This window comes from Lampris incognitus, chromosome 9, assembly GCF_029633865.1.
Source record: "Lampris incognitus isolate fLamInc1 chromosome 9, fLamInc1.hap2, whole genome shotgun sequence".
NCBI classification, from domain to species: Eukaryota; Metazoa; Chordata; class Actinopteri; order Lampriformes; family Lampridae; genus Lampris; species Lampris incognitus.
In genome coordinates this window covers 10053396-10073132 of record NC_079219.1, presented here as the reverse complement: position 1 = coordinate 10073132, position 19737 = coordinate 10053396, and the positions used below count along the sequence as shown (strand labels likewise).

The following is a 19737-nucleotide window of genomic DNA, read 5'->3' as shown; positions in this document are numbered from 1 at the left end:
TACTCCTTTACAATCCACATTGGGTGGCACGGTTGCCCAGTGGTTAGCGCTGTTGCCTCACAGCAAGAAGGTCCTGGGTTCAAACCCCGAGGTTGTCCAACCTTGGGGGTCATCCCAGGTCGTCCTCTGTGTGGCGTTTGCATGTTCTCCCTGTGTCTGCGATGGGTTTTCTCCGGGCGCTCCGGTTTCCCCCCACCTTCAAAAAGACATGCATGTTAGGGTTAATACTCCTGTCTGTGCCCCTGACCGAGGCAATGCAAAGAAGAACTGGAGTTGGTCCCCGGGCGCTGCACGGCGGCTGCCCACTGCTCCTCGCTACACAGCTAGGATGGGTTAAATGCAGAGCAGAATTTCCCCACAGGGATAATAAAGTGTATATATATATATATATATATATATATATATATATATATATATATATATATATATATATATATATATATATACACTACCGTTCAAAAGTTTGGGATCACCCAAACAATTTCGTGTTTTCCATGAAAAGTCACACTTATTCACCACCATATGTTGTGAAATGAATAGAAAATAGAGTCAAGACATTGACAAGGTTAGAAATAATGATTTGTATTTGAAATAAGATTTTTTTTACATCAAACTTTGCTTTCGTCAAAGAATCCTCCATTTGCAGCAATTACAGCATTGCAGACCTTTGGCATTCTAGCTGTTAATTTGTTGAGGTAATCTGGAGAAATTGCACCCCACGCTTCCAGAAGCAGCTCCCACAAGTTGGATTGGTTGGATGGGCACTTCTTTGAGCAGATTGAGTTTCTGGAGCATCACATTTGTGGGGTCAATTAAACGCTCAAAATGGCCAGAAAAAGAGAACTTTCATCTGAAACTCGACAGTCTATTCTTGTTCTTAGAAATGAAGGCTATTCCATGCGAGAAATTGCTAAGAAATTGAAGATTTCCTACACCGGTGTGTACTACTCCCTTCAGAGGACAGCAGACTCTAATGTACTTATCTTCTTGCTCAGTTGTGCAACGCAGCCTCCCACTTCTTTTTCTACTCTGGTTAGAGCCTGTTTGTGCTGTCCTCTGAAGGGAGTAGTACACACCGGTGTAGGAAATCTTCAATTTCTTAGCAATTTCTCGCATGGAATAGCCTTCATTTCTAAGAACAAGAATAGACTGTCGAGTTTCAGATGAAAGTTCTCTTTTTCTGGCCATTTTGAGCGTTTAATTGACCCCACAAATGTGATGCTCCAGAAACTCAATCTGCTCAAAGAAGTGCCCATCCAACCAATCCAACTTGTGGGAGCTGCTTCTGGAAGCGTGGGGTGCAATTTCTCCAGATTACCTCAACAAATTAACAGCTAGAATGCCAAAGGTCTGCAATGCTGTAATTGCTGCAAATGGAGGATTCTTTGACGAAAGCAAAGTTTGATGTAAAAAAAATCTTATTTCAAATACAAATCATTATTTCTAACCTTGTCAATGTCTTGACTCTATTTTCTATTCATTTCACAACATATGGTGGTGAATAAGTGTGACTTTTCATGGAAAACACAAAATTGTTTGGGTGATCCCAAACTTTTGAACGGTAGTGTATATAAAAGAAGTAAAAAAAATCAATTGAACCACTAGAGAGGATTTAATTTTGAGGAAATGAATGCGAGGATATTTTGACACTTAATGGCGTATCAGAGTATATACTGACACACAGTACACAAGACAACAGGGCCTCTCACAGACCAACATAGTACCATATAGTACTCTGATTGGAGTAGAAGTCTGTGGTTTTACTGGGCAGTACTCAAAAGAAAGATGAAATCTCAAACCTTATTAAGTTGAACTTCTTCTTTAAATGGAGTGATCCTCTCTATCCGAGGAGGGCCACATGCCTCCTCTGATACATGTGGAGTCGCCAACCGCTTCTGTTCACCTGATAGTGAGGAGTTTCACCAGGGGAACATAGCACATGGGAGGATCACGCTATTCTCCCCAGTTCCCCCTCCTCCTCAAACAGGCACCCCAACCGACCATAGGAGGCGCTAGTGCAGCGACCAGGACACATATCCACATCCGGCTTCCCACCCACAGAATCGGCCAATTGTGTCTGTAAGGTTGTCCAACCAAGCTGGAGGTAACATGGGGATTCGAACCGCCAATCCCCATGTTGGTAGGCAATGGAATATACCACCACGCCACCTGGACGATCAAGGGGATTCAGGTTTGACTCCATCGGTCATTGGTTGTATTGAGTACAGCATCTCTGTGTGTTGGATGTGTTGAGGTTTTCGGCTGTGTAGATTCCTTTTTCTATGTCGGCAGCTAGGAGGAGAACATCAGCACTGCCCGAGGGGAAGTGTGAGTAAAAAGAATCTGCAGGAAAACAGACGAAAAATGAGAATACATCTCCCAGTGAGTCTCCTCTGTTCCTTCTAGGAACAACAAGCACAGAGAGGAGCAGCGTTCCTCCATCAGCCAGAGAAGAGGGGGAATGTTTTCAGTCCGCTTTCATTCCATTCGAATTGGAGCTTAGTTATTCAATCAGTTCAGTCACACCAACTGGTTCCATCAGCCATGGACATCTCATTTGGAAGGAGAGGTTGACCCATAACATCTACTACTACCACTTTCAGCTGCTCCCGTTAGGGGTCGCCACCGTGGCTCATCCGTTTCCACCTCTTCCTGTCCTCTGCATCTTCCTCTGTCATACCAGCCACCTGCATGTCCTCCCTCACCACATCCATAAACCTCCTCTTTGGCTTTCCTCTTTTCCTCTTCCCTGGCAGCTCCATATTCAGCATCCTTCTCCCATTATACCCAGCATCTCTCCTCCACCCATGTCCAAGCCATCTCAATCTTGCCTTGTTTTGTCTCCAAACCACCCAACCTGAGCGGTCCCTCTAATATACTCGTTCCTAATCCTGTCCTTCATCACGCCCAATGAAAATCTTAGCATCTTCAACTCTGCCACCTCCAGCTCCGCCTCCTGTCTTTTCATCAGTGCCACTGTCTCCAAACCATATAACATAGCTGGTCTCACTACCATCTTGTAAACCTTCCCTTTAACTCTTGCTGGTACCCTTCTGTCGCAAATCACTCCTGACACTCTTCTCCACCCACTTCACCCTGCCTGCACTCTCTTCTTCACCTCTCTTCTGCACTCCCCGTTACTTTGGACAGTTGACCCCAAGTATTTAAACTCAAATGCCTTCGTCACCTCTGCTCCTTGCATCCTCACCATTCTGCTGTCCTCCCTCTCATTCAGGCGTATGTATTCCGTCTTGCTCCTACTGACTTCCATTCCTCTTCTCTGCAGTGCAGGTTGACCCATAACATAAAGGGCAAAAAGTAGATTCCTGCACAAATAATTAATTAACACCCACACCAATGACTACTGTCGATGTGTCCTTGACCAAAACAGTAAATCCCCTTTCTGTCACTCATCATAATCCCGCTAGTCAAATGCTTATACTTGCATACCGATGACCATAAGTCATAGATCGCCCCCAGCACTCTAAGATGCATGGTATTTAGCAAACTTTGCCTTCCAGATGGAGAAAATAGAACATTTTTCAATGTGCTGCAGAAGAGATTTAGAGTGGAGGCTGACAGCCATTATCATTTGACTAGACTTTCACAAGACGCTGATGGAAAACTGTTGTTCAGAGTAAACAATGAGGAATGGAAAATGAACATCTTGTCAGCGGTTAATGAGTTTGGGTTCCACATTGTTATCTACATGGAATTTCACCATGCACCAAAAGAGAGGAGTTGGAAAAAAAAAACAAAAAAAACCACAGTGCACCTCAGGCATTTGGATATATGTGTTAAGGTCGTCTGAGGGAAGGTGTTGATTAGCTGGCGGTTGACTGCGAGCTGGCCATCAGGGTGCCGGTAGCTGTATCTTCATCAATACCTGTCAAGTCGTCTGAGTCACAAGCGTCCTGGGTAATACCATTGCACCATTGCATGCTCCACTGCCTAAGTAAACCCTATGACCATTTGGTCTCCAATATGTACTTTAAAGATCGTGTGCATGACTAATTGGCTCCTCTGTAGTGTTGAAGGGCAACAGGTCTGCAGGAGCTGCTAGGATTGGTTTTACCACAAGGGCCGACGCCCCTCAGTTTAATTTACTGGCTTTCACTCACTGTGAAGACTGTCAGGCTTCTGTGAGAAACAGCCGAAGAAGGAGTAATCCATCTTCAACAAATTAGATAAATCCTCCCTTTCCTTCTCTCCCCTGCATCTATCCGATGGTACTGTTATGATGGTATCCATCTGGGATCTACTCTGCACCCTGTCTTGCAGAGCACACTAACATGGACATAGACCAGCGGGTCAGGGTTTTTACATCTATTATTTTCACTTGTGAAAACAAAACAACTTAGTCAATGGACGCTTTCAGGCCAGTTGTGATCTGTTTACTTCCACAACACCCACCAGTGCGTTTTTTGTTTCTTTCATGACTTTGGATGCATCAACTCATTCTGAGTTGATCAAATCATTCAAATCATTTGTTGTCTGATATTATTTGTATATCATTACATGTAGATAGTAAGTTGACTATATATAGCTGATGGTAGATGGTAAGTAGACTATATATATATTTTTATATATATATATATAGCTGATAGATAGGACTGCTGATGATTGTTTATGGCATGAAACAGACTTGTACTGTTTCATAAAGAATTTACTTGAATCACTGGATTTTATATATATATATACACTACCGTTCAAAAGTTTGGGATCACCCAAACAATTTTGTGTTTTCCATGAAAAGTCACACTTATTCACCACCATATGTTGTGAAATGAATAGAAAATAGAGTCAAGACATTGACAAGGTTAGAAATAATGATTTGTATTTGAAATAAGATTTTTTTTACATCAAACTTTGCTTTCGTCAAAGAATCCTCCATTTGCAGCAATTACAGCATTGCAGACCTTTGGCATTCTAGCTGTTAATTTGTTGAGGTAATCTGGAGAAATTGCACCCCACGCTTCCAGAAGCAGCTCCCACAAGTTGGATTGGTTGGATGGGCACTTCTTTGAGCAGATTGAGTTTCTGGAGCATCACATTTGTGGGGTCAATTAAACGCTCAAAATGGCCAGAAAAAGAGAACTTTCATCTGAAACTCGACAGTCTATTCTTATTCTTAGAAATGAAGGCTATTCCATGCGAGAAATTGCTAAGAAATTGAAGATTTCCTACACCGGTGTGTACTACTCCCTTCAGAGGACAGCACAAACAGGCTCTAACCAGAGTAGAAAAAGAAGTGGGAGGCCGCGTTGCACAACTGAGCAAGAAGATAAGTACATTAGAGTCTCTAGTTTGAGAAACAGACGCCTCACAGGTCCCCAACTGGCATCTTCATTAAATAGTACCTGTTAGAGCCTGTTTGTGCTGTCCTCTGAAGGGAGTAGTACACACCGGTGTAGGAAATCTTCAATTTCTTAGCAATTTCTCGCATGGAATAGCCTTCATTTCTAAGAACAAGAATAGACTGTCGAGTTTCAGATGAAAGTTCTCTTTTTCTGGCCATTTTGAGCGTTTAATTGACCCCACAAATGTGATGCTCCAGAAACTCAATCTGCTCAAAGAAGTGCCCATCCAACCAATCCAACTTGTGGGAGCTGCTTCTGGATGCGTGGGGTGCAATTTCTCCAGATTACCTCAACAAATTAACAGCTAGAATGCCAAAGGTCTGCAATGCTGTAATTGCTGCAAATGGAGGATTCTTTGACGAAAGCAAAGTTTGATGTAAAAAAAATCTTATTTCAAATACAAATCATTATTTCTAACCTTGTCAATGTCTTGACTCTATTTTCTATTCATTTCACAACATATGGTGGTGAATAAGTGTGACTTTTCATGGAAAACACAAAATTGTTTGGGTGATCCCAAACTTTTGAACGGTAGTGTATATATACATATATATATATATATATATATACATATATATATATATATATATATATATATATATATATATATATATATGTGTGTGTGTGTGTGTGTGTGTGTGTGTGTGTGTGTGTGTGTGTGTAGATACTATATGTAGATATAGATATATAGATATATAGCGTATTTTTCCCGGAAACCGTCAATGGTGTTGATATAAGTGCTCAACAAATGAGGAGCACAATATTAAGATGTAGGGGAAAAAAAACTTTAATACATAGCAGAACAAGCTTGCTTCGTGCATCACGCACTCATCAGCTGCCGATGTGGTTAAACAACAAAGAAAAAACACACAGCCAATAAATACTATGTTGCCCCATGTCATGCCCCTAGTTACGGTGCACAGCAACCAATGAGAGGATAGAAAACATTTGAAAAATTACAACCAATGGGGTAGGTAGTTACGATGCACAGCAACCAGTGGAAGGATGGAAAACATTTGAAAATGTTTGAAAAATAACATTAGAAACATTACAACCAATGGGGTAGGGGTTGGGGCTTCTTTTGAAAAAGCAAGGACTTAATATATACAGGACTTATATATATATATATATACACACACACACACACATATATATATATATATTTCACTACATAAGTACATATAGACAGATGACTATAATAATAATAAATAATAATAAACTTATATAGCGCTTTTCTAACACTCAAAGTCACTACAATAAACGGGGTGAAACAGGACAACAGCTAAACACAACACAGACATCCAGGGGTGGATGGGAAGGGGGGCTACGAGAGGGAGAAGCGGCAGCCGCACACGACGCCAGCAGTACTCTCCCACTTAAACACATACAAAAGGGCAAGAAAAACAGAAAACAGCATCACTGTAGACATTGATTTTCTGTAGGGATTTACTCCCGTAGCCTAATCCTCCCCCGAGGTATCCACTAGGCAGTGGCACTATTTAACCCATAGCTGGGGGCTGGTTCATGGGCATCAGGGAATATCCACTATACTGGCCATTTTACATACGGAGAGTAGATTATACATATTAGGACATATCACTCCATGTAGAAAGAAGTGGTTTGTCCTGGGGGTGTGGGGATTGTATGGTGGATGTGTGCATCAGTTAGAATGGAATATCGCCAACATTGTGTTTGTCGTCTGGTTCTCAGGTCCAGTGGCCGTGCATCAACCCCAAATACAAAATCAAGAAGAAGAATTACAAGAACTCCGGGATCGTCATTCTCAACCAGTGCAAGGTGATTGGCTCCTCGGATTGTCATTCTGTCCAACCCCCTTCACCGAATGTTTTGTCACTCCCATTCCCAACCAGCTCTTCCCAAACGTACTCTGTCTTGGTTTCAAACAGACTTTACCCTCGTATTACAGATTACGAATGGAATGGGAAAGAGAGCCATGAAATGTAATCCATTGATTTAAAAATGTAATCCAATTACTCTTGCTTACATTGGGATTGCCTTCCCTCCAAACCCACAAAATAATCCATTAAACAATGTGCTGCAGTGTACAGACTGCAGCTCACCTTTATTGTACTCTACAAACATTATCGGCAGAAATTTAAAACATTGCACATTGCCGCCAACTATATTTTGTTAAGTTGCCCTCTACTAAACAAGTTTTTGAATACTTCTACAAGTAATCCATAGCAGGTATGTTTTACTGAGGTGTTTTGTAATTACATTCCACAAAATTTACACAGAATTTCTCTCCCTCTTTCTCTGTCTGCCTTTCTCTTTCTTTGTCAATGAAATCAGAGGATACAATCATAGATTTATGAGTCCTAACCATACGTCGATGACATCATCATAATATAGAATAAATGTATGGGGGGTGTCATTTGGTGAGAATGTCAGAAAGAGTTTCAAAGCACAATCCTTTAACCCCACTTTCAAGCCTGTGTGTTACGGTGTATTTCAGCAGTTTTCCAGGTGAAACAGAACAAGTTGTTTTCATGTATAAATGTGAAACAGAGACTTGATTGTGTTTTTCTGGAGGCTGGCGCTCACGTCTCGGTGACAGGCCGTCATTTGGAGAGCAAGTCTCGGCATTTCAGATAACCTGACATTTCCTCTGGTGGATGAACAGGAGCCTGGGGAATCCCGGAGCCGGTGAACGGGATATTAATGCCTGATAACATTTAACAAGATGACACTCAAAATATGAACAGGCAGGATTCAAATGAGACACCGGCCTTTTGAAAAGAGTCCCGTTCCTTGAGAATATGACTGTTTTTGAGAGATTCTGAGGACCTTAAGAGATAATGAAATGACACTTTTATGGATGGAATCTTATTATTTTAGAGGTATTGAAGTTAATGTAACTTCCGGTAGCTTTTTTTAGAACGTTATTTTGATGATGTGTGAGGTAACAGTTGGAAGAGTCTAGAACAAAAGGAGCTCTATTTTCAGGAAACGTGGCACAAGCGTAAGTGTAGACACACATGGGTGTGTCCAGTATCCATTCATCCATTATCTGAACCGCTTATCCTGCACTCAGGGTCGCGGAGATGCTGGAGCCTATCCCAGGAGTCATTGGGCGGCAGGCAGGGAGACACCCTGGACAGGCCACCAGGCCAGCACACAGGACCGACATACACACATTCATTCCTAGGGACAATTTAGTACGGCCGATTCACCTGACCTACATGTCTTTGAACTATGGGAGGAAACCCACGCAGACACGGGGAGAACATGCAAACTCCACATAGAGGACGACCTGGGATGACTCGCCAAGGTTGGACTACCCAGGGGCTCGAACCCAGGACTTCTTGCTGTTAGGCGACTGTGCTAACCACTGCGCCACCATGCCGCCCTTGTCCAATATAGTTTTGGTAATTTGGTGAACAGAGATGCAAGTGCAGTGCAGCACAGTTGATCACGGGGTTGGATCAGGATAAATGTATTATAAGCAGGTAGAGTTAGAGCGGGTTTTTATTTACCCAATCAGATAAGCTCCTCTCAATCCCTTTAAATGAAAGGGAAAAGTCTATTAGCACAACTCCGCACTCCTCCTCGGTTAACTTGGACGAATGAAATCTGGCAGTGGTGAATCCTTTTCTTGTACCACCGCCATCTTCCAATTATACACTCCGTTCCTATAAATTGTGACAAAACAAACAACCCATAAATAAGCAGCACACAAGTAGATCCTTATTCGACAGCCTGGCTTACATAACTTTAAATTCCCCTCAATGTTCTGGCATCATGCACAAGCCAACAGAACCTGGCAGTGGACACAGGAGTTTAGTCTGGAGCCTGACAGGGGAGTGGATTTTCACGTCTTGATCCCGTACCTCAGTGAAAATGTCTCTTGTCCTGCTCTGTTCACAGCACTGGTAATGAAAATTGACTCCCGTCCCACAGTATTCCTGACCAAATGTCAGGCTGTAGTATAGACAGTTTATACTCGTATCTGTCTGGGCCAGCCATTCACCCTGTCAAGTTAGGTTGAATTTTCCATGTGTCATAATGAGGGAGAGCTGTCTCACTGACATCAGGTTCATCAGCCACATGGACGTTTTTTGTCTGGTTCTCTGATACACCATGTGGTGCAACCTGGACATGTCGTCTGATTAACTTATTAAGAACTTTACATTCAGTCAGTTGCTGCTGTTGGTGTCTCAGTGGGGGAAATACCTTGGCTGGCATCCGTCCATGTGTCCTCACCTAGACTACTGCATGGCAATAGCTCATATCACCTGCATCTGTGCTTAGACTTAGTCTGAGCCAGCATAGGTGTAGGCATAGGTGCAATTTCAAGCTAAAATGGATATGCATTTTTTTTACCACACCAGCGGATCTGCATTAATACACCTCCAGCTGCTACCCCACCCATCTCGGCAGGTTCCTTTCCAGCCATGAAATTACCGAATGGACACAGGTGGGAAAAATTCACCTAGCGCTGGGGGAAATGCATCTCCGCCAGCTCGTGGCTAGCCTCATTTCTTTTTTTTCATTCATTTCTTCACGACTCGAACCTGAGAATTCAATCTTTTCTCACGTCCTGTAAAACAGATTGCTGTACATTTTTGTGTAACCCGTCTATAAAACCACACAAGTTAATTCAAAATTTTGGTTTTTAGCAGCACGGTGGCGCAGTGGTTAGCACGGTCGCCTCACAGCAAGAAGGTGCTGGGTTCAAGCCCTGGGGTAATCCAACCTTGGGGGTCGACCTCTGTGTGGAGTTTGCATGTTGTCCCTGTGTCTGCATGGGTTTCCTCTGGGGGCTCCGGTTTCCTCCCACAGTCAAAAGACATGTAGGTCAGGTGAATCGGCCATACTAAATTGCCCCTAGGTATGAATGTGTGTGTGCGTGTGTGTGTATGTCAGCCCTGTGTGAGGGCCTGGCGACCTGTCCAGGGTGTCTCCCCGCCTACCACCCAATGACTGCTGCGATAGGCTCCAGCATCCCCACAACCCTGAGAGCAGGATAAGCAGTTCGGATAATGGATGGATGGATGGATGGATGTATTAATATTTCAATTCAATTCAATTCAATTCAATTTATCGTCATTAAAAACAATGTGCAGGCACATGTTAAAAATGAAATAAGGCTGCGGCTTCACCAAACAGTGCAAAACAGACATAGACAGACACAGCAACCACAGTATAAGATATACACACATTAAGACCAAAAGCTAAAAACAAGTTAAAAAAGAGCACAAGTACAAAAATATTTAAAAATAGCCACAGACATTCAGTGGGTAGCCAGTTCAGGTGGGCAACAGCTTGGGGAAAGAAGCTGTTTTTGAGCCTGGTAGTGTGGGCTCTGAGGCTCCTGTAGCGCCTCCCAGAGCGCAGGGGGGAGAACAGTCCATGGTTGGGGTGGGTGGGCTCTCTGCTGATGCTCAGACCCCTTCGAAGGCGGCGTTTGTGATAAATGTCTTTTATGGCTGGGAGCTGGGTACTGGTGATATGCTGGGCCGCCTTGACGACCCGCTGCAGAGCTTTCTGGTCTACTGAGGTGCAGTTGCCGTGCCACACTGAGATGCAGCCGGTCAGGATGCTCTCTGTGGTGCAGTGGTAGAAGTTGGTGAGAATTTTGAGGGATAGATGGGTGCTCCTCAGCCTCCTCAGGAAATGCAGGCGTTGTTGGGTCTTTTTCACACGGGCCTGGGTGTTTGATGTCCAGGAAGCAGGGAAAGTGAGCCGGGTTACATGCTAGGCTAAAGGATAACCCAGAGAGACCAGCGCTACCGAGCCTATTCCTCGCCAACTCCAGGTCTCTTGCCAACAGTATGGATGAGATAAGACTGAGAACTGTACTTCACTGTGTGACGATCATCACAGAGACCAGGTTGAACTATAAACTACAACTGGTTCAAATGCAACAGACAAAAACTATCAGACCATCTGTCTCCAGACATCACGACTGTGTGATGGCATTCTGAATGCAGGTCAGGGCCGGATCAGGATCTTTCAGAAAATTTGTTGAGAAATTATTGGCAATGAATACACAAGCTGTAAAAAAATTTTTTTTTTTAAATCTAGTCCTCATTTTTTTTTTAAATTAGTCATATTCCTAAAGACTCTGCAAGCTAAAGGCTCTGAGCCCTTTCTTGTTTGCAATGGGGGTGGACAGGTTGACGGACGAGATCAGGCAGGAGTCTCCGTGGACTACGGCGTCTGTGGATGACACTGTGATCTGTAGGGAGAGTAGGGTGCAGATTGAGGAGAGCCTGGAGAGGTGGAGGTATGCACTGGAGAGAAGAGGAATGAAAGTCAGTAGGAGCAAGACGGAATACCTATGCGAGAATGAGAGAGAGGACAGTGGAATGGTGAGGATGCAAGGAGTAGTGGTTATGAAAGTGGATGAGTTTACATACTTGGGGTCGACTGTCCAAAGTAACGGGGAGTGCAGAAGAGAGGAGAAGAAGAGAGTGCAGGCAGGGTGGAGTGGGTGGAGAAGAGTGTCAGGAGTGATTTGCGACAGAAGGGTACCAGCAAGAGTTAAAGGGAAGGTTTACAAGATGGTTGTGAAACCAGCTATGTTATATGGTTTGGAGACAGTGGCACTGACGAAAAGACAGGAGGCGGAGCTGGAGGAGGCAGAGTTGAAGATGCTAAGATTTTCACTGGGAGTGACAAAGAAGGACAGGATTAGGAACGATTATATTAGAGGGACCGCTCAGGTTGGATGGTTTGGAGACAAAACAAGGCAAGATTGAGATGGCTTGGACATGTGTGGAGGAGAGATGCTGGGTATATTGGGAGAAGGATGCTGAATATGGAGCTGCCAGGGAAGAGAAGAAGAGGAAGGCCAAAGAGGAGGTTTATGGATGTGGTGAGGGAGGACATGCAGGTGGCTGGTGTGACAGAGGAAGATGCAGGGGACAGGAAGAAATGGAAATGGATGATCCGCTGTGGCGACCCCTAACGGTAGCAGCTGAAAGTAGTAGTAGTATTAATAGTAGTATTCATATTCCTGAAGCGTTTATGGCAAAATGTAATTTTTTGGGGGGAAGCTATGAAAATCAGGTACGTTTCACAAGTTCCCATCGCTGTCATCACTTGAAATAACAACTCTGCAAAACGTTGAACTGCTACCAAATCCATGTCAGACTCCTGCTATCCTCTCAGACCCTATATTGAATTTCTTAAATCCCCTTGGAAACAGTCTGTTTCAACAGGGGGAGCGGTACTGCAGTCATAGATAGGGACCTCTATTTGACATATTCACCAAGCCTGCGGTTTGTGAAGCTCAAACTAAAGCCAGTGCATCTTAGTGGTAGGAATGTGGTACTGCGGCACTGCCTTCATGTCAAAGCCTACATTGATCCTCGACAAATCCATGCATTTCATCAATCAAACTGACAACATTCCCGATCGCTAATGCTAGCACTGACATGGTCAGCTGTTGCTTGGAAAATCAATATTGGGACTTTTTTTTTTTAATCTTAAATTTGACTCAATTTTAGTGCTTATTTCATACAGCATAACTGATTCTAACTTAAGCGTGCGGGGGGGAAATGACATCAGCTAAGCAGAAGGGAACTGTAGGGCTTTGTGGTGAGCTAAGGAGGTTGTACGAACTCTTCCTCCGCTAGTGTTGTAGTGAGTACATTTAATACCAGGGCACCTCGCTGGGTTTTTTTTGGGGGGGGGGTTCCCCCTTTTTCTCCCCAATTGTACTTGGCCAACTACCCCACTCTTCTGAGCTGTCCCGGTTGCTGATCCACCCCCATGCTGATTTTATTTTTGATTTTTGATTCTGAGATACTTTACTGATCCCGTGGGAAAATTGCGCTCTGCATTTAACCCATCCTAGCTGTGTAGCTAGCAGCAGTGGGCAGCCGCCGTGCAGCACCTGGGGACCAACTCCGGTTCATCTTGCCATGCCTCGGTCAGGGGCACAGACAGGTGTATTAACCCTAACATGCACGTCTTTCTGTCCGGGGAGGGCTACAGACTACCACACGCCTCCTCCGATACATGTGGAGTCGCCAGCAGCTTCTTTTCACCTGACCGTGAGGAGTTTCACCAGGGGGATGTAGCGCGTGGGAGGATCATGCTATGCCCCCCCCAAACAGGCGCCCCGATCGACCAGAGATACTAGTGCAGCGACCAGGACACATACCCACATCCGGCTTCCCACCCACAGACACGGCCAATTGTGTCTGTGGGGATGCCCGACTAAACCGGAGGTAACACGGGGATTCGAATCGGGATCCCCATGTTGGTAGGCAACGGAATAGACCGCCACACTTCCCAGATGCCCGCTTGGTGCTTTTAATGGTTTCATAGCACCAGTAAGATTGCTCATAGAGAGTGACTGGCGAGCCACCACCTCCAACATTCCAGGTTTTTATACAGCCTGCTTGGTATTCACCCGGAGCCAGCTTTCAACAGCCAAGGTTTTTGGGAAGTCATTTCTATCAGTTTTCATAATGCCTGACCGAAGTAAAATCAAATTGAATGATGTAAAATAAAAATATAAAAAGTTTCCCATAGGCTTAACAAAACAAAAGACTTTCTCCAAGAATGTACACAAAAAAAATGAGTGCGAACATAGTCCTTTATATGTGTACGCCATAGATTGTGTGTGTGTGTGTGTGTGTGTGTGTGTGTTTTGTTATTGATTTGTCCATTTCCTATCCACAGATCATCAAGATGCATTCCTTCTTGGATTACATTATGGGAGGCTGTCAGATCCAGTTTACAGTGAGGGCACACACACACACACACATGCACACACACACACACACACACACACACACACACACACATGCACACACACACACACACACACACACACACACATGCACACAAACACACACACACACACACACACGCACGCACACACACACACACGTAAACACACACAAACACACACATTATAACCTAGGGAGAATATTACCATTTCTCACACAGCCTCAAATATTGGTCAAGGTTGTGTGTAGGATATCATGTTTATAGCATCCATCCTCATATTCCCATCATGAATACATGAATCCTTTGCATATGAGCACCCTGGATACTGTAGAAATCAGCATGCAAACCGAGCTAGACCGCGTACACCTGCTGGAAACAGTATAATGCATACCCACTTATATAACAACCCAGGCTAACAGCAGTAAGTCCCCGATCCCAGCACTGTGTTAACATACCTACTTTCTTGAAGTGTAAAATTACTTTTTAATGTCATAGCACGACTAGATATCATAGTATGACTGGTAAATATCATAATATTACAAGTAAAAATCACAATGTGACTAGTAAACACGTGATTGTAAATAACCATTAAATATAATATTACAAGTAGACATAATGACTAGTGTATCATTATATGACAAGTCAAGTCAATTTTATTTGTATAGTCCAATATCACAAATTTGCCTCAAGGGGCTTTACAGCAACACAACATCCTGTCCTTAGACCCTCGCATCAGATAAGGAACAACTCCCTAAAAAAACCCTTTAAGAGGGAGAAAAACTAGGAAGACAAGTATGTATCACATTATGACTAGTAAATACCATAATGTGACTAGTAAACAATATAGTAGTTAAGTAAAGTCAATTTACCTAGCGGGGCTTTAAAGCAATCCAACATCCTGTCCTTAGACCCTCGCATCAGATGAGGAACAGATCCCTAAAAAAACCTTTAACCGAGAGAAAAAAAATAGGACGAAACCTCAGGGAGAGCAACAGAGGAGGGATCTCTCTCCCAAGATGGACATATGTGCAATGGATGTTGTGTTTACACAATTTACACAATACAACACAGAATTGTAATGGAATTATAAGATAAGAAGAATATGATGAGGAGGATGCCGAGCAGTATCCAGATGCCACTGGAACAGCCCAGGACCTGAGCCACGCGACCAGCATTACCATGTAGACCTGACAGGAGGACAGACTACACATGCACACAGGGCAGACTCACATCACACCATTCACACACACGGGGGAAGAGACAAGAAACAACATTAGTCACACATCGGTGAGAGAGAAGGATACAACATTGAAACAGGATAACAAAATTACATGGATTTATAAGATATATTAAAACCAAAGTGAGGAGGGGCATGCCAGGCAGTGTCCAGGTGCTGACCACTGTCACCATGGAGACCTGGGAGGAGGACAGACTGCACGTGCACACAAGGGAGACTCACATGACACCGGACACATACAAAGGAGAAGAGAAAGGAGAAGACATCATTCAGAGAGAGAGAGAGAGAGAAAAGACATGTGAGAGAAGACAACAGTTTGCAATAGTCAGCAATCTATACGTGATAATCTCGTTGGCAGAACAGTGCTTGTTAAATTCATTGAGACTGAAACCGACCCACCATCCAGTACAGCTTGTGAAGCACTCAATTTAAAGGCAGCTAATTGTAGGCTGAGGCAGAAAGATGAGTTTTAGATTTGGATTTAAAGGCCTCAACAGACTCAGATTGTCTGATGGCAGCAGGCAGGTTATTCCAATATCCAATTTCCCCTCGGGGATGAATAAAGTATTTCTGATTCTGATTCTGATTCCACAAGAATGGGGCCTGATAGGAAAAGGCCCTTCCACCAGCTGACCTCTTTTTAACTTTGGGTACACACTGGAGCCCAGATTAGAGAGCTCGAGATGGAATGTACGGTTTAAGGAGATCAGACAGGTGAGATGGGGCAAGCCCATTTAGGATTTTATAAGTCAGCAGAAGCACCTTGTATTCTGATCTAACATGGATAGGAAGCCAATGAAGGGAGGCAAGAATTGGTGTAATGTGGTGGATTTTCTAGTTTAAGTTAGGATTCTAGCAGCAGCATTCTGAACCATCTGAAGACTTTTAGTTCTAGTATGTGGTAGACCTGAGAACAGTACAGTACAGTAATCAAGCTTGGATGAAACAAATGCAGGTATTGGAGTCTCTTTGTCAGCCATGGACAGGAAAGACTGAATTTTAGCTATGTTATGTAAGTGGAAAAAAAGGTGATTTATTTAATGTGCTTATCAAAGGAAAGGCTGGGACCAAACGTAACACCAAGATTTTTGGCTGCCACACTTTGTGAAACCACAGAGTTGTCGATTGTTATTGTTACTGATCAAACTGGTGTCTGTGTCTAGCAGGGCCAACGACCAGCATCTCAGTTTAATCTGAATTTAAAAGCGGAAAATTTAGTGACGTCCAATTTTTCACAGCAGCCAAGCAGGCCTCTAAGTAATCATTTGAGTATGATCATCAGCCCTTATAGGCACATACAGTGGAGTATCATCAGCATAGCAATGGAAATTTATCTATAACTAGTACATACCATAATATGACTTGTAAATATGATAATATGTAGAGTAAATCACGTAATATGGTTGGTAAATATAATATGACTAGTAAATATCAGTAGATATTACTGAGTGGTACTCACTGAAACAAATAAATGAGTCAGTGCCCCCCACTACCCAGATTTCTAAAATCAAAAACACAGGAGCCGGACCAGCTGACCGGTTCTGTTATTGTTTGTCTCAGACTCACAGTCCTCAGTTAACTATAGCAATCACAGTAAACCGATTTTTACTGAAGGAGGTTGAAAATGACACTGAGTTTGTGTTGTCTGGTTTAATTTGTTGTTGTTATTCACATGGCTGAATAACAGAGGGCAGCACTGAGGTAGAAACGTAGACAATGAAATATGTAATGCCACCCAAAGATCTCTGAGGATTGTTTTTTGAAGCCACTAGTTCGCATTTATGCTCACCGCCATCTAAGTACAGTTAGGACGCATGTGAAGCCATTACCTGCTACAAAAATATTTCAGTTAATTATATATTTTGTGGATGTCTTGCTCGCTTAAGGTCACGTCACAACAAGTTTAGGTCAGTGCACTGACTTGGCCCGTCCAAAATCTGAATTTACATTTTCTGATGTTGCAGATACCTTTATCCAAAGCGACTTATAAGAGAGTCAGCAATTAGGAGATAAATTCATTACACTGACAGGCCTCATAGAGCACTACAAAGTAATCATATCATAACAGCACTATATGAAGTAATTGAAGTAAGAAGATTTCCTACACAGTAATCTTAAGCCAGGAGTACATGTCATGGTAAGTGCTTTATTTAACTGTGCTGTAGATCATCCATAGCAGGTCTGGGGAGTCATGTTACAAAGTCACTGGACAATGTCACATAGATGGATAGATTGGTAGATAGACAGACAGGCTGTATCTTGTTATTTTGTCTATATAAAAGAAGAATAGGCTTGAGTGTTGAGTGCACAACTTGATGCTAGTTGGCGTCAAGCTCCTCTTCAATTGTCATTTGTCTCTCCAGGTCGCTATCGACTTCACCGCCTCCAACGGCGATCCGCGTAACAGCTGCTCCCTCCATTACATCCACCCCTACCAGCCCAACGAGTACCTGAAGGCCTTGGTCGCCGTGGGAGAGATCTGCCAGGACTATGACAGGTGAGCCAAGCCCATCAAAGCATGGCTAGGGGACAGCCGGTGCCTTTATCTGGTTAGGAAAATCCAAGAATCGGTGTCTTACATGAAGCGAGACAGCTAGATTTTAAAGACTTCTGAGGGGAATAGAAGATTTATTCTAAACGGTGAGAACTGCCCTGACAAAATGATTAAAACCACAGTGTTCATAAAATTCGAGTGATTTCCATTGGCTGATATTTTACATAGCTCGGAGCCTTGGGGGGAGTTGTATTGTGGGTTTTATTGGATGTAAACAGATTGAATAAACACAGAGAGCTGAAGAGGCTTTCCACATGCTCCAAACGAGACCTTGAGCCTCGTTTTAATTAGAAAAAACATGATGCCTGCATTTCACTGTTTTGACTAATTCATGTCCTTGTTTTTTATTAAGGGTTGTTTACATTTCATACTTGGTCATGATGGTCTTGCAGTTTATTACAGTGTGCCCACATTTTGAAAACATGTGCTTGATGGATTTGATTTTAACCCTGCGACATAATTATGTTTTGCAATGCTACTTCTACGGAGAATTGCCCTATAGTGATGCGAGAGGTACCCTCTAGGGAGAAATAGCTGGCAATGACATTGTGATCTAGTGCACCACACTGTTATATTAACATAACACTGTGGTTAGTTGAGGGATGTTCAACACTTTTTTGTCGATAAGTTGTCAGGATCTGTTCAACTATGACATCTAATTCTCCCTCCACATGAAATGAACATAAGACTTTGAATCTAAAACAGCGGTTGATGTTCTGGCTCATCTCCATGATTTTGTAGCTTAGACTTTTCAGCACTTTTCAGCACGCCTCCTGAAAAGCAGAGCAAGTTTGGAGCAATCACTTATTCAAATGAGCCCTCAAAGCCTATCCCAAGTAATTCATGGGATTTGTAGTGTTGAGTGCCACCTGCTTAAAGGTTTGTTGATGCTGGTAGATGATGGACTCTCCTAATCACCTCTCCCCCATTTCTTCCTTCACCCTCATCATGGCATCTTTGTTCCTCTCTCTGCTCAGCGACAAGATGTTTCCCGCCTTTGGCTTTGGCGCTCGTATCCCCCCCAACTACCAGGTAAATTTCCCGCTGCACTCTCTCGGTCCTTCTCCACAGGGTTTCCACAGCTGAAAAAGGTGAGGTTGGACTAGATGGCGGTTCCTTGTCTGATTGCCAGAACCAGCTATTACCGGACCCCCTGCTGACCCAGGCTACTCCTGCTGCTCGCTCACTGAATACCCCCCCATCCAAACACACACACACACACCTGACCACCACTCAGCGGGTGCTTGTTTCAATCACTTGGCTTTTACACACAGCAGCAAGAAAGGACTGATACTTCCTGTCCAGGAATCTCAAGTGTCACTATTCACCATCACACAACTAGTATGTAGTACGTCCATCCATCCATCCATGCATCCATCCATTATTCAATTGCTTATCCTGCTCAGGGTCACGAGGACATAGCACATAACTAACTTTGCCTAATCCACCTTTTGAACCTTTGGAAAAGAGAGATAGCACAAGAGGGGAAGAAAAAATGAAAATAGATCAGGAAAAACCAAGTTGATGTGAGAAAGACAGCGAGACACTGAAAGAAGGTAGCCTTACCATCTATTGTAGGTAATACACTGACTATGGATAAGTACCTCATATAACCCCACATCAAAAAAATCCAAAGTACCCCTTTAATAAAGAAATAATGAGCTAACAAAATCCTTTTTTTTTTTTTAGATTTTCCCCCCTTCCTTTTTCTCCCCAATTGTATCCGGCCAATTACCCCACTCTTCCGAGCCTTCTCGGTCGCTGCTCCACCCCCTCTGCCAATCTGGGGAGGGCTTCAGACTACCACATGCCTCCTCCGATACATGTGGAGTCACCAGCCGCTTCTTTTCACATGACAATGAGGAGGGGGACGTAGC

At 43.4% G+C, this 19737-nt stretch overlaps 1 protein-coding gene across 1 annotated transcript in view; it reads left to right on the top strand.

The window, feature by feature from the left end:
• Positions 1–19737, top strand: part of cpne4a (copine IVa) — a 134730-nt gene that overhangs the window by 88224 nt on the left and 26769 nt on the right. Inside the window, exons 8-11 of the mRNA XM_056285616.1 lie at positions 7071–7157; positions 14019–14078; positions 17670–17803; positions 18838–18892. Of these exons, the coding sequence (XP_056141591.1) occupies positions 7071–7157; positions 14019–14078; positions 17670–17803; positions 18838–18892 (336 nt within the window). The remainder of the gene's footprint in view (positions 1–7070; positions 7158–14018; positions 14079–17669; positions 17804–18837; positions 18893–19737) is intronic.